Source organism: Bubalus bubalis, chromosome 9 (assembly GCF_019923935.1).
Source record: "Bubalus bubalis isolate 160015118507 breed Murrah chromosome 9, NDDB_SH_1, whole genome shotgun sequence".
Taxonomy (NCBI): Eukaryota; Metazoa; Chordata; class Mammalia; order Artiodactyla; family Bovidae; genus Bubalus; species Bubalus bubalis.
In genome coordinates, this window is record NC_059165.1 from 98405440 (window position 1) to 98418966 (window position 13527).

The 13527-nt window shown below is 53.9% G+C and overlaps 2 protein-coding genes across 3 annotated transcripts; both read right to left on the reverse strand.

Annotated features, from left to right (window-relative positions):
• Positions 1-223: 223 nt before the first annotated feature.
• DNASE2 (deoxyribonuclease 2, lysosomal) lies at positions 224-2731 on the reverse strand. Of its 2 annotated transcripts, XM_045166728.1 has the most exons (7): positions 2591-2731; positions 2385-2498; positions 2091-2271; positions 1921-1999; positions 1425-1589; positions 1136-1333; positions 224-735 (listed from the first exon to the last, which is right to left on the reverse strand). In XM_045166728.1, the coding sequence occupies exons 2-7, from the start codon at positions 2477-2479 to the stop codon at positions 356-358; spliced, it is 1098 nt and encodes a 365-aa protein (XP_045022663.1). In that variant the 5' UTR covers positions 2480-2498; positions 2591-2731; the 3' UTR covers positions 224-355. The 2 variants fall into 2 exon arrangements, with proteins under 2 accessions (XP_045022663.1, XP_045022662.1); XM_045166727.1 differs by having other exon boundaries at positions 2385-2696.
• Positions 2732-3059: 328 nt separating this feature from the next.
• Positions 3060-8117, reverse strand: KLF1 (Kruppel like factor 1). The gene is made up of 3 exons (XM_045166734.1): positions 7952-8117; positions 6450-7290; positions 3060-4460 (listed from the first exon to the last, which is right to left on the reverse strand). The coding sequence occupies exons 1-3, from the start codon at positions 8036-8038 to the stop codon at positions 4285-4287; spliced, it is 1104 nt and encodes a 367-aa protein (XP_045022669.1). The 5' UTR covers positions 8039-8117; the 3' UTR covers positions 3060-4284.
• Positions 8118-13527: the final 5410 nt, after the last annotated feature.

Below are 13527 nucleotides of genomic sequence, written 5' to 3' on the forward strand. Positions count from 1 at the left end.
CAAGGCAGGACATCCTGTTTCCACCCCCTTGCCTGTGTGCTTGTTAAGGGGTGAAACTTCCTCCAGTCCTAGTTACCATAAAGAGGGGAGGTAGGTCTTGGGTGGACCCTTGCTTGGGGTCCTATTCTGCATCCCACCTATGTGGGTCAGCTGCCCCCAGACCCTGAGCAAGCTGCAATGGTGTTCAGAGTCCCAGTGCCCAGCTGAAGAAAGATGAACAGTCTCATTTACCAGTTTCTTTTTATTACTCAGCAATTCTAAGTAAGGTGATATGATTCCCATTGTACAGATGAGTCACAGATTAAGGCACATGATTAAGGCCAAACAAATAGGAAAGGACAAAATAGATTCAAACTCAAGTCCACAGTCCTGCTGGGCTTCCTAGAGAGAAGGCCCTGCTCTTCTTTTCACAGGGCTCCCAGGCCTTCACCAGAGGCTTGAAGGCCTTCCAGAGCATCTGGGCACACAGAGTGCCCCCACCCCGGTGCTCCTCTCTTTGGTTCCGATTCATGTCACCCACACAGGCCCAGGGCCCTTTTGGGGTTACACACCACTTGGAATGGTCTTCTGTGGCATTGAAGGCTGGCCCAGCTGGCCCAGGGAAAGCTGTCTGAGTCACGTCAAATACATGCTGGGCCCCAGAGCAGTTGGAGGGCAGGATACCGGAAGATCTTTGCCAGAATTGGACCTGCAGGGTACTGCCAAGGGCTTCCGCCAGCCAGCCAGAGTACAGGTCTGCAGAAGATGGAAAGAGGGCATGGACAGGGTCAGGATCAATGCTAGGGATTCCCTAGTCACTTCCCCTCTCTGAGCTGTTTCCTCAGTTGTCAATTCCTGGCGATCTGGAGGATTATAACATTAAGAGTAATAGCCCTTACTAAATGCTTTATATCACTTTGCACACAGCAGCCCTTTCAAGCAGATACCATTACTATTCCCATTTTTCAGACAGGTAAGTTGAGACCCTGATTAAATCATGTATCACACAGCCAGAAACCAATACTTAAACACAGGTATGTTGGTTGTTTACCTCGCATGTGATTATGACTCTGATGTGTCCCAATCCCTACCCATGACCTGCCCATAGCCATGGACACACCAGACAGTCCCTCTGCAGAGCAACCTCAGGCCTCACCATCTCCAAAGTTTCCAAATTTGGCAAAGCTCTGGAATGTGGCTCCTTTCTTTGATGTGAGTGTCACACTGCTGTTCCACGGTCCCTGGCGAACGTGATGGCCCTTGATTACCTCCTCCAGGTAGGGGAATTTCTGGGCGAAGTCCCCTTCCAGCCTGTGGTCATATACGAGTGGGTAGGTATAGGTCAGCTGTTTGCCTGGAGGGCAAGGGGAGAAGAAAATGAGGGACCGTTCTAAGATTCTGATCTGGGAATCAGGGACTCACCCTGTCTCCCTGTCTTTACTCACTGATATCCAGGAACTGGGTGAGAGGAAAAGATACACAGATCAGGGTCTGCCCATATTTTTGGGCACCAGGAGGCCAGCTGTACGCAGCAGAGGAGGCACGTGGAGGGAAGTTCGGAACGCTGTGGATCAACCAGAAGCCCCCTTCTTGGTCCAGGAGCAGAACACCTGAACCAAAAATTGGAGTTGATGGGGGGAGGGGACTGCTTGAGATGTCGCAACAAGCACATGTGCAACCAGGAACACTCAGTCTGTAGGGGGCCCGGACTGCAGGACCAGCGGGCAGTGGGCAATGAGTGTCAGAACCACTGCTGAGCTCAGCTTCCACAGCCATCAGTTCTTATAGTTCAGAAGAAGGACCACGTTGATTTAAGATAGGGAAACAGATATCCAGGGCCTGCCAGAGCAGCTCACCCTCAGCCACTGGTAGGTCAGGAATCAGCTGAAGAAGACACATGGGGAAACCAGAACCCTCCCCCAGCCCCCAGTGTGGCCTCACCCTTCGTGTGCCCACGACTGGAAGAGTCCTTAGACTCGCTGGATTTAGGCGGTTGGTCATTGTAGAGCACAAAGGCGAGCTGGGGAAGATGGACAGGGGCAACGTGAAGGTTCCCTGAGGTCAGGCCCACCCTAGAGTCCCACCCCAGGTTCGGCTGGAGGCGTCATCACCTGGCTGTTGTTGTTTCGGTACAGCGGCAGCAGGCTGCGGCCCACGGCGCCGGTGGTGCTATTGATGAACCCCACGCCGTCGCTCCAGTCCTCTGAGTGTTCGTCAAAGTACTTGTACCGCAGCCCGTTCTGCGTCGCATCTCCCGACTCTGTGTGGGCCGGCAGCTTGTAAACGACGAACCTATAGGTTGGGGGACAGACAGAATGGAGGAAGACGGGAAGGAACCTGTTTTCTCCTAGGAGTGCAGCAAGCCCCAGTGCGGCTCTGAGAACAGTGGGCGCCCGCGCACTCACCAGTCCACAGGCTGCCCCGAGTCCCCGTAGCAGGTCAGGGTTCCTACAGGGACCCAGAGCAGCGCGGTTAACAGCAGCGAGCTCAGCGTGGCCATAGAGCTGGGGTCTAGAAATCTGTGTCAAGAGGGCGAGGCGCGGGGTCACGAGCTGGGACAGGCCCGGCCCCTGGTGACTTTCACTTCCCCAAATCCGCCTGGGAACCCTACCCCAGACATCAAGAGGATGGAGACCCCGCCCGCGAGGTGAGAAGCAGAGATTTAAAAAGGCAGTCCAGGATCCTCCCAGGGGCTGGACTTTCTTTCCGTCCGTCACACCCATCTGAGTCCGCCCCCGCCCCACCTGAGCCCGCCCCGGATCCGGCTAGCCTGGGCCCTCCTCCTGCTTCCGGCCGACTAGTCCCGGATAGGCTCCACCCTCTGGCTCGGCCCAGACACGCCCTCTCAAGGCTAAGCAGTTTCCAGTGCCCGCCTCCGACTCTGCTCCTGGCCAACCACAGCTCACGTCCTTCGGCTAGGCCCTGCCTCCGTCTCTTTCAAATTCAGGCTGGGTGTGTTTAGTCTCTCGGTCGTGTCCGATTGTTTGAGACTCCGTGGACTGTAGTCCGCCAGGCTCCTCTGTCCATGGGAATTCTCCAGGCAAGAATACTGGAGTGGGTTGCCATGTCTTCCTCCAGGGATGGAACCCAAGGATTGAACCCAGGTTTCCCGCATTGCAGGCGAATTCTTTACCATCTGAGCCACCAGGGAAGCCCCATTACCGGCTAATCCCAATGAACACTCTTACTTAACGGTGCACTTTCCCCGGTTTATCCGTCAGAGGCAATTTTGGACTTTATCCTTTCCTGCCTTACAGCCTGAGGTCCACCTCGTGTGACTTTTGCTCCTTTAGAGAGAGCTTGTGCTTTTGGTCCCCCCACCCCAACTCCGCCACCGTACACGAGCTAGCCAAGGGGTCACTTTGGATCATGGTAGGGTGAAGGATGCTGGGGCTCTGGGACCGAGCTGAAGATTACTTAAAAAAAAAAAAAATCTTATTTATTTTGGCCACTCCACAGGGCATATGGGATCTTAGCTCCCCAGAGATCAAACCCGTGCCCCCTGCAGTGGAAGCCCAGAGTCCTAACCACTGGACCACCAGGGAATTCCCTTAGGATTCTTAGTGGAGGAAGAAGATTCTTAAGTAGAAAAGAAGGCCCCTGTGAATGTCCCTGGGCTTCAAGGCAGGAAGCAAGGACAATGTAGCCTGACCTTGGGGTGGGGGAAGGAGGGGCTGCAAGGCAGTCAGTGCCCAAGGAAGGTTGTCGGGTTTTAGGAGATGAGTGTGTAAATGTGTGTTGTTCAATTACTAAGTCGTGTGTATGGCTCCCCAATATCAGTTCTGGAGTTAGGGCTTCTTCCCAACTACCACAGCCAAAATCCACAAATTCAGGCCAACACAAGTTTTATCTGGGAGGGGCATTTTTACAGGACCCATAACCATTCACAGCAATGCCAGCCTCTATGTGGAGTTTCAGGTGTCACAGTGTGAAGCCTTCTAGAATCAGGGTCTCTGGGATGCCTCACCCGCTCACTGTCTAGGGTCACCTGTGAGCAGGTTGGATGGTCCAGCTCTCTGAGAGTCTGTCTCTTTGTCAGAAGTATCTGAGTATCCATTTGAGTCCATTTATTTGGAGGTCTGTCTTGCTGGGTCTACATGATCTTGGCTGTCTGTTGCCGAGGGCCTGTGGGAACTTATGTTGGAGGCTCTCCCAGGTGCGTCTATGGGCCAGTCCTTGATATTTTGCTGCATCTGTGGGGCCTAGAGTCCAGATGAGGATTCATCCGAGGGAAAACCACCCTGCGTGGATCCGCTCTTGTTCCAACCCCAGTCCTCAGGAAGGTCCAAGTGCCAGAGGCCGGGCTCAAAGATGACGCTTCATGTGCAAGGCCAGATGATCGGAGCGCGAAAATGCACGTGAACAGAGCTGGCAGCGGAAGGGGCGCTGTCCTGTGTGTTTTCGGTAGTGACGGGTCAGCTCATCGGAGCGCGCGAACCGCCAGCCACAGCCGTCCCACGTGCAGGCGTATGGCTTCTCCCCTGCGGAGATGAGGAAGCCTTGAACGCCACTGTCCACCATACTTGGTCCCAGGGTCTTCCCTCCTAGCCTAGGCCGGGACTGCGTGGATGCTAGGTCATTTCAGTTTGTTTCGGACTCTTTGCGACCCCATGGAGCCCGCCAGGTTCCTCTGTCCATGGGATACTCCAGGCAAGAATACTGGAGTGGGTTGCCATGCCCTCCTCCAGGGAATCTTCCCCACCCAGGGACTGAACCCGAGTCTCTTATGTCTCCTGTATTGGCAGGCGAGTTCTTTACCACTAGCGCCTAGGGTGAGGCCAATGAGGCACCAAGATCGAAATTTAAGGAGGCTTTCACTCTCGGGGACGGCCTGAATCTACACCCAGAACCGACATCTGCGACCTCTGTACCTCTTCTGTACCTGCTGGCGCCAGGCTCCTTTTCATTTCCGGGGCACAAGTCGCGCTGTCTATGCTGCTCACCCTGCTTCCTGTGTCCTCACGTCCTGCCCCAGCATACTAATGCCCTCCCAGTTTTTGTCCTTTGGCACTGCTCTCTGTGTTCCAGGCTCTTTACTGTACCAGGGGACCCTCCAGCTGCTGTTCAATCCTGTTGTTGGCCTTTATCCTTGAGCCCCGAAATCCAATTCGTGTTCCATGCCCTGTCCCGGGTGATTACTTTTTCCCTCAGCTAGACTTGGCCCCTCCTCCCTACGTTCCTGGACAGGTCTGTACACGTGGCCCCATCCCCCTAGGCACAGGCCTCCTTCCTCCTCCTCCTGGCCCTCTAGTCCATGTCCCCGCCCTTCTTTGGCTCCTTGGGTCCCCGGCTTTTCCTCCTGTGCCCACCCTCCTCTGTTTCCCAGCTATTTATCTTCAAACTCCAGGAACTGCCTCTGCATCTGGGCCCCTCAAACTAAACTTCCTGAGCTCCAGCACGCCCCCTACAGTCTGGCTAAGCCACTCCCTCTTTATATTCCTGGCTATGGCAATGGCACCCCACTCCACTACTCTTGCCTGGAAAATCCCATGGACCGAGGAGCCTGGTAGGCTGCAGTCCATGGGGTCACTAGAGTCGGACACGACTGAGCGACTTCACTTTCACTTTTCACTTTCATGCATTGGAGAAGCAAATGGCAACCCGCTCCAGTGTTCTTGCCTGGAGAATCCCAGGGACGGTGGAGCCTGGTGGGCTGCCGTCATGGGGTCGCACAGAGTCGGACACGACTGAAGCGACTTAGCAGCAGCAGCACGGCCCCTGAATGGCTTCCCAGGTGAAAAGTGAGTTAGTCGCACACTTTTTGTCTTTGCGGTCCCCTGGACTGTAGCTTGCCCAGCTCCTCTGTCCATGGAATTCTCCAGGCAGGAGTATTGGAGTAGGTTGCCATTTCCTTCTCCAGGGGATCTTCCCGAGCCAGGGATCAAATCCAGGTCTCCTGCATTGCAGGCAGATTCTTTACCAACCGAGCCCCAGGTGGCGCAGTAGTAAAGAATCCGCCTGTGGATGGAGGAGACGCAGGAAAGGCGAGTTCGATCCCTGGATCCGGGAGACCACCCCCCCGCCCCCCCGCAGAGTACAGTCCATGGGGTGGCAAAGAATCGGACAAATCTGAGCACGGCGGCCCCTGAAGCCCTTACTCCCACTTGCCCCAAACCTGAACCCCGCGTCTTTGGCCCCGCCCTTGGTATTCCGGCTTTCTCTCCCGCGGTCCCTCCTCTAGCCCCGCCCCTACACAGCTTGCCCGGCTCTCTGCTTTTCGGCACTTCCTTGGTCCAGGTCTTTGCCGTTGGTTTCCTGAAATGTTTTCCGGGTTCTCTCTCTGTCCCCACCCGCCTTCCCCTCTGCTCTTTGGCCGACTCCTGATGTTCCAAGCACACCAGCTCTCTCGGCGTAGCCCTTTGCTCAGAGACTTTGCTTTAGCTCCTCCCCTTGCTCCAGTCTCCAGCTCCTCGACAGCTCCCAGCTCCCAAGGCCCCGCCCAGCCCCTGCATCCGGGCCCGCCCCCTCACCTGTGTGCGTGCGTAGATGCGCCTTCAGGTGTGAGCTCTTGGTGTAGCTCTTGCCGCACCCCGGGTGCGTGCACGTGTGCGCAGCTTGCCTCTTGCGTGCCCACGATCGCCGGCTGCGCTTGGATGGCGCGGCCTCCGTGGTGCCTCCTGGGTCTCCTGTAGTCCCACCGAGTCCTGCACCCGTCGTCCCGGGCCCTAGACAACTCAGGAAGGAGTGGGGCGAGGGGGGGCCGGGTGCCGGCGCCTGGAGCCCGCGGAAGAGCTGGAAATGCCCTTGGTACTGTGGCATCGGGTACAGAGCGGGGTACCCGGACAGCAGCCCGTAGGGGGCGCCCGGCGCTGCAGGCACTGAAAGCCCGGTCCTCGGGAAGTAGCTGCCGGAGGAACCCGACCCCGGTCCCGGGTACAACGGCTGCAACGGCAGCGCTTTGGGCTCGGGGGTCGGGATCAGGGATGGGCCCACGAAGGTATCGGGAGCAGGGGTTCGTGGGGCCGGGCGCGCCCAGCCCAGGTGCTCCTCAGGGCCCAAGAGCCCAGCCACCAGCCCCGGGCTGCCCGCATACGCGCCCAGAGTCTCCGGCGGCGGTGGAAATTGCGCTCCGGAGCCCTCGCCGGGCGCCAGAGCGCAAGCCTGAGGCGCGCAGGTCTGGGGCGCGCCGCCAGGCTCTGGGCATGGGAAGTTGGTGAAAAGGAGATCCAGGTCCCAGGGGGTAGCTGCATCCCTGTCATCATCTTCGTCCTCCCCAGGCGCGTCCTCTAGCTCAGGCCTCATGTGGAGGGGTGGTCCAGTATGGTCGGGGGGGCCCGGGCCCAAGTCTTGCACCTCTTCAGAGCGCCACCACTGGGGGAAGGAGCCGGTAACATGGAGCTTCAGCGGACACCAAGGTATCCTGCCCATAGATGGTGGGGGCCGGATGCCCTGATGGGGGCAGGCTGGCCAGGGGCTCAGTAAAGGGGTCTTGTTTGCTTGTCTGTCATGTCAGTCTGTCCCACTCTCTCACACTTGTCCGTCTCCCCCCTCAGCCCCCCACCCCAGCTCCAGAGACGGTCTATCGGGTCAGGCTGGAGACAGGAGATAAGGCTTATATTATCTAGAGTCTCCTGCCACGCTCAGGCATGGGGGAAGGGTTGGCAGAACCAAGAATGGAAGGCTAGGGGGGGCTCAGCCTTGCCTCAGTTTCCCTCAAGAATCTTCCTCCCCTTCCAGGTCCCCTAACAAGATTAATTCCTGGGTGTCACCTAGCCACAGCTGTAATTTCCCTCTTATATCTGGGGGTGTCTCACTGAGCCTAGATCCCTGTGTTGTTCTGTTCCCAGCCTCAGTCTTTCATGACAGAAATAGGACCTTAGACCAAGTTCAGACCCCTGGCCTGCACTGAGGACTCCCGGTCCTGAGCAGGGCAAGAGGTGAATTCCAGGGCAAGATGTAGACCCCATCCCCCAATTCTGTGGCCAGGGCCCAGAACCCCTGCCGGCCCATCTAGACCCCCACCTGACCCCACCTTGAGGATGTCTTCTTGTGTGTCCGAGAAGGGGCCCAGGGCAGTCAGCGTGCTGATGGAGGGCAAGGCGGTCTCCGCTGCAGCCATGGCTGGCTGGTGCCCACCCTGGGGCTCAGGCCTCCTCTCCCTTGGCGGCCTCGTGGGCTCTGAGGCTCTGATGGCCCCTTGGAGGGCTCCTCTCTGCCCTCAGCTGATTGGCTTCAGCCCCTGATAAGGGCCAGGAGAAGGCGGGGGTCACCGTTTCTGGGGAACAGACTTCACCCAGGCCTGTTCAGGGCTGAGTCTTGAAGACTGACCGTGTATCTGAAGCCAGTCAGATGTTCAGGGTCTGAGGGTTCCGGGGATAGGGGTTCAGGAGATGGGGGTTCAGGGGTTGGGCAGAGTGGGGCCATGTGTTCCCAAAGAAGGAGAAACTTGGGGGCCTGTTCTCAGTTACCTTCCTGGAGAAGAGGTGATGGGCACAATGGGAATTCTGGGAAGGAGCTTCAAGACCCCCTTGCCCCTGACCGAGGCCTTGCAGCTCTCCCCTTCCCCATAAACAGCAGCTACCATGCTGATGGCGGGACTTGGCATGAACTCCCTGCCAAGCCAAGCATTATCAGACTCCCCAGACGTTGGAAGCTGCTATCAGGTGGGGGCCCAGAACAGCCAAGGCTCTGTCCCCGGTGAGTGGGAGGGCCAGGGGCTGGGGATTAACTTGGTTTTCAATTTCCTGGGTTGTGAGCTCCCCAGGTCTGAGCCCAGTGGCAGGAGAGGTCCCTGCCAATCAGTGGTCACTGTCTACCATGGACAGCCCCACTCCCCACCCCAGGCGACATGCAGGGGGTATGGGGAGGCTGAGGCTGGTGCAACTGCAACTGCTCTAGATGGGGGGGCCTTGGGATGAGGAGGCCACCTACTCGCCTGAGTGGGATGGGACTGTTGCATCAGGCCATAGGAAGTACTTGATCAGGAGGTGACCCGATTACTGCTTCCCTTGTGGCTCAGCTGGTGAAAAATCTGCCTGCAATGTGGGAGACCTGGGTTTGATCCCTGGGTTGGGAAGATCCCCTGGAGAAGGGAAAGGTTACCCACTCCAGTATTTTGGCCTGGAGGATTCCATGGACTGTATAGTCCATGGGGTTGCAAAGAGTCGGACTTGACTGAGCAACTTTCACTTTCTACCTCACAGTGGGGAGAGATCTAGGTTCTGCACCAGAGACCTCCACCATGGTGCCCAGGGATTCCAGGTGATGACACAGACATATAGTTCATAGTCGCACACAGACATTATGCAATTGTATAATGACACAAATTCCTGGTCCCTAAGTCACACACCCCATATAAGTCCCTACTCAGATAATTGTACGTCTGTGCATCACAGAGACCATGCACAAACATACAATTCCCAGGTGCAAAAACAGCCATCTACTACATCGTTACACAATGTTATAGTCATACAGTGCCTCAGGCATTCACAATCAGGTGCTGACAACGACACACAGTCACTCAGATCACGCACAACCACACCCTCGGTTTTGCCGCAAACAGATCCATGGAGATCCCCGGATACACTGTCACAGAACTAGAGAAGGTGCTGCCACACAACCCCTTTCAAACACAGATGACGCCTCAGATGCAAAAGTGTAAAGCACATCTACAAGGGTTTCCCTGGCGGCTCAGCGGTAAAGAATCCACCTGCCAAAGCAGGAGACACAGGTGAGATCCCACATGCTGTGGAGCAGCTAAACCCGTGCGCCACAACTATTGAGCTTGTGCTCTAGAGCCCAAGAGCCACAACGACTGAAGCCCGAGCACCCTAGAGCCCGTGCTCACAACAGGAGATGCAACTGCAGCGAGAAGCCCGCGCACTGCAACTAGAGAGTAGCCCCTGCTCCCTGCATCTAGAGAAAAGCCTGCACAGCAACAAAGACACACTACAGACTAAATAAATAAAAGTATTAAACCACAACTAAAGAGTCCATACACTGCAACAAAAAATCCCACATGATGCAATGAAGATTCTGTGTGGAGCAACTAAGACGGAACCGGCCAAATAAATAAATAAAAAGATTTTAAAATCCCAAGAGGGGTGGGCGGACATAAAAATAATGTAAAAGCTGGGCAAACCCACTAGGATGGTTATTTAGTATTTATTTGTATTTATTTATTTATTTGGCTACACCAGGTCTTCAGTTGCAGCATGCGGGATCTTTAGTTATGGCATGTGGGATCTGGTTCCCTGACCAGATATCCGACTCCAGCCCTTTGCCTTGGGAGTGCAGAGTCTTAGTCAACAGGAGCAGGAGGGAAGTCCCTATGGCTATTTTTTAAAAAAGAAAAGTATTGGTGGGGATGCAGGAAAACTGGAACCATTGTACACTGCTGGTGGAAATGCAAAATGATGCAGCTACTGTAGAAAACAGTTTTATGAGTCTTGAAAAAGTTCAATATGTTACCACGTTGCTGCTGCTGAGTCACTCAGTCGTGTCCGACTCTGTGAGACCGAAGTGCACTGCAGCGCGCCAGGCTCCTCTGTTTGTGGGATTCTCCAGGCAAGAGTACTTGAGTGGGTTGCCATGCCCTCCTCCAGGAGAGTTACCATATGAGGCAGAAATTTAACTCCAAGGTATACACCTAAAAAAATTGAGAACAGGTACTGAAACAAGTATATTGTCACCCTGCTTATTTAACTTATATGCAGAGTACATCATGAGAAACGCTGGGCTGGAAGAAGCATAAGCTGGAATCAAGATTGCCGGGAGAAATATCAATAACGTCAGATAGCAGATAACACCACCCTTATGGCAGAAAGTGAAGAGGAACTAAAAAGCCTCTTGATGAAAGTGAAAGAGGAGAGTGAAAAAGTTGGCTTAAAGCTCAACATTCAAAAAACTAAGATCATGGCATCCGGTCCCATCACTTCATGGCAAATAGATGGGGAAACAGTGGAAACAGTGTCAGACTTTATTTTTTGGGGCTCCAAAATCACTGCAGATGGTGATTGCAGCCATGAAATTTAAAGACGCTTATTCCTTGGGAGGAAAGTTATGACCAACCTAGATAGCATATTCGAAAGTAGAGACATTACTTTGCCAACAAAGGTCCGTCTAATCAAGGCTATGGTTTTTCCACTGGTCATGTATGGATGTGAGAATTGGACTGTGAAGAAAGCTGACCACAGAAGAATTGATGCTTTTGAACTGTGGTGTTGGAGAAGACTCTTGAAAGTCCCTTGGACTGCAAGGAGATCCAACCAGTCCATCCTAAAGGAAATCAGTCCTGGGTGTTCACTGGAAGGACTGATGCTGAAGCTGAAACTCCAATACTTTGGCCACCTCATGCGAAGAGCTGACTCATTGGAAAAGACCCTGATGCTGGGAGGGATTGGGGGCAGGAGGAGAAGGGGATGACAGAGGATGAGATGGCTGGATGGCATCACCGACTCGATGGACGTGAGTTTGAGTGAACTCCAGGAGTTAGTGATGGACAGGGAGAGGCCTGGTGTGCTGCAATTCATGGGGTCGCAAAGAGTCGGACAAACTGAGCGACTGAACTGAACTGAACTGAAACAAGTGGGCTTCCCACGTGGTGCTAGTGGCAAAGAACTCACCTGCCAATATAGGAGACATAAGAGATGTAGGTTCGATCCCTGAGTTGGGAAGACCCCCTGGAGGACTCCATGGCAACCCACTCCAGTATTCTGGAGAACCCCATGGACAGAGGCGCCTTGCAGGTTATAGTTCTCAGGGTCACACAGAGTCAGACACGACTGAAGCAACGTCCCACGCACTCATGAACAAATAATTGTAAAGTAGTGTTCACAGTAGCATTAGTTACAACCACCAAAAGGTGGAAACAACCCAAATGTCCATTAATGAGTAGATGGATAAACAGAAAGTGGCCCATCTGTGTGATGGAATATTATTCAGCCAGAAAAGTAATAAAGTGCTAATACATGTTACAAGAAGGATAATCCTCAAAATCATGCTATGTTAAATAAGCCAGTTAAGAGAGGTCACATTATATGATTCCACTTATATGAAATATCCAGAGAAAGCATATCCATAGAGACAGATTATTGGTTGCCAAGGGCTGCAGGGAGGAGGAAGTAGGGAGTGACTGCTTAATGGGTACAAGGTCTCCTTTTGGGGGTGATGGAAGGGACCTGGAACTATATAAAGGTGGTGGTTGCACAACACAATGAACACACTAAAAGCCACTGAATTGTGCGCTTTATTTTGACTGCTCTGGGTCTTCCTTGCTGCACTCAGGCTTTTGCTAGTTTCAGCAAGTGGGGGCTACTCTCTACTTTTGGTGCGTGGGTTTCTCATCGCAGTGGCCTCTCGTTGCAGAGCACAGGCTGTAAAGCATGCAGGCTCAGTATTTGCGGTACATGGGCTTAATTGCTCTATGGCATGAGGGATCTTCCCAGACCAGGAATTGAACCCTTGTCCCCTACATTGACAGTGGATTCTTAACCACTGGACCACCAGGGAAGTCTGAATTGTATACTTCAAATGGTTCATTTTAGAGAACTCCCTGGATCCAGTGGTTAGGACTTGGCACTTTCACTGCTGTGGCCCTGGTTCAATTCCTGGTCAGGGAACAAAGATTCTGCAAGCTATGTGGCACAGCTGAAAAAAAAAAAAAAAATTCATTTTATGTTATGTGAATTTCATTTTATTCAAACAAAATGGTTAAAATTAGAGTGGTTTCCTGAAGCAGTTTCCTGGAGAGGAGAGCAATCTCTCTTGAGGAGACATCTCCTTGATTTAGGATAAGACACTAACAGGCATGTTTGGCTCTGGAAGGTGGGGCAAAAGGCTGAGGGTCCCGGGTGGGAGTTGGGGGGTGTCTGGCCGGGAGACCAGGCCTCTGGGAGCATGTGGCCAGTGCAGATGACAGGCTTCCCAGGGTGACAAGGCCTAAGTGTAGATTTGGGCTTCCTAGTGTGCATGCTGTCATCAGCCTCTACCTCCCCTGTGCGTCAGAGAACTCCTGTGCTCACAGTGACTCCAGGGCAGGGAGCATTGGTGAAAGGGCAGGAGAAGGAGGGAGGCCACTGGCTCCAGGTGGAGGGAGGGTGTCCAAAAGAATAAGAGCTATGCAGAATCCCAGACATTTCAGGGTGGTGATTTTCTCTGAGTGGGGAGGAGGGTTCAAATCATGGATATTAGAGGCCAGAAGGGCCCAGATACACCCAAGCCCCTTGGGGATATACAGGCTAGTGATCAGATTCAGACACAGTCTGTTACTCCCATCAGAGTCAGAGAAAATATGTGAGACACAGCATTCTACACACAGCTATGTGGGAAGGGGTGTTCCTGGGTGGGCAGGGAAAGGCCTGTCCTGGGAAGCAGGTAGACCGGATCCCAGGCCTGGTCCTTGTTCTGCACCTGGTCCATTTTTAAAAAATATAATTTTATGGAATAGGAAATAGCAACCCACTCCAGTATTCTTGCCTGGAAAATTCCATGGACAGAGGAGCCTGGTGGGCTACTGTCCATAGGGATCACAAAGAGTCAGACACAACTGAGTGCTTCCTTCTCCTCTCTATCCCCCTCTGCCTTTCTATTCACTGCTGCTTTGAAAAT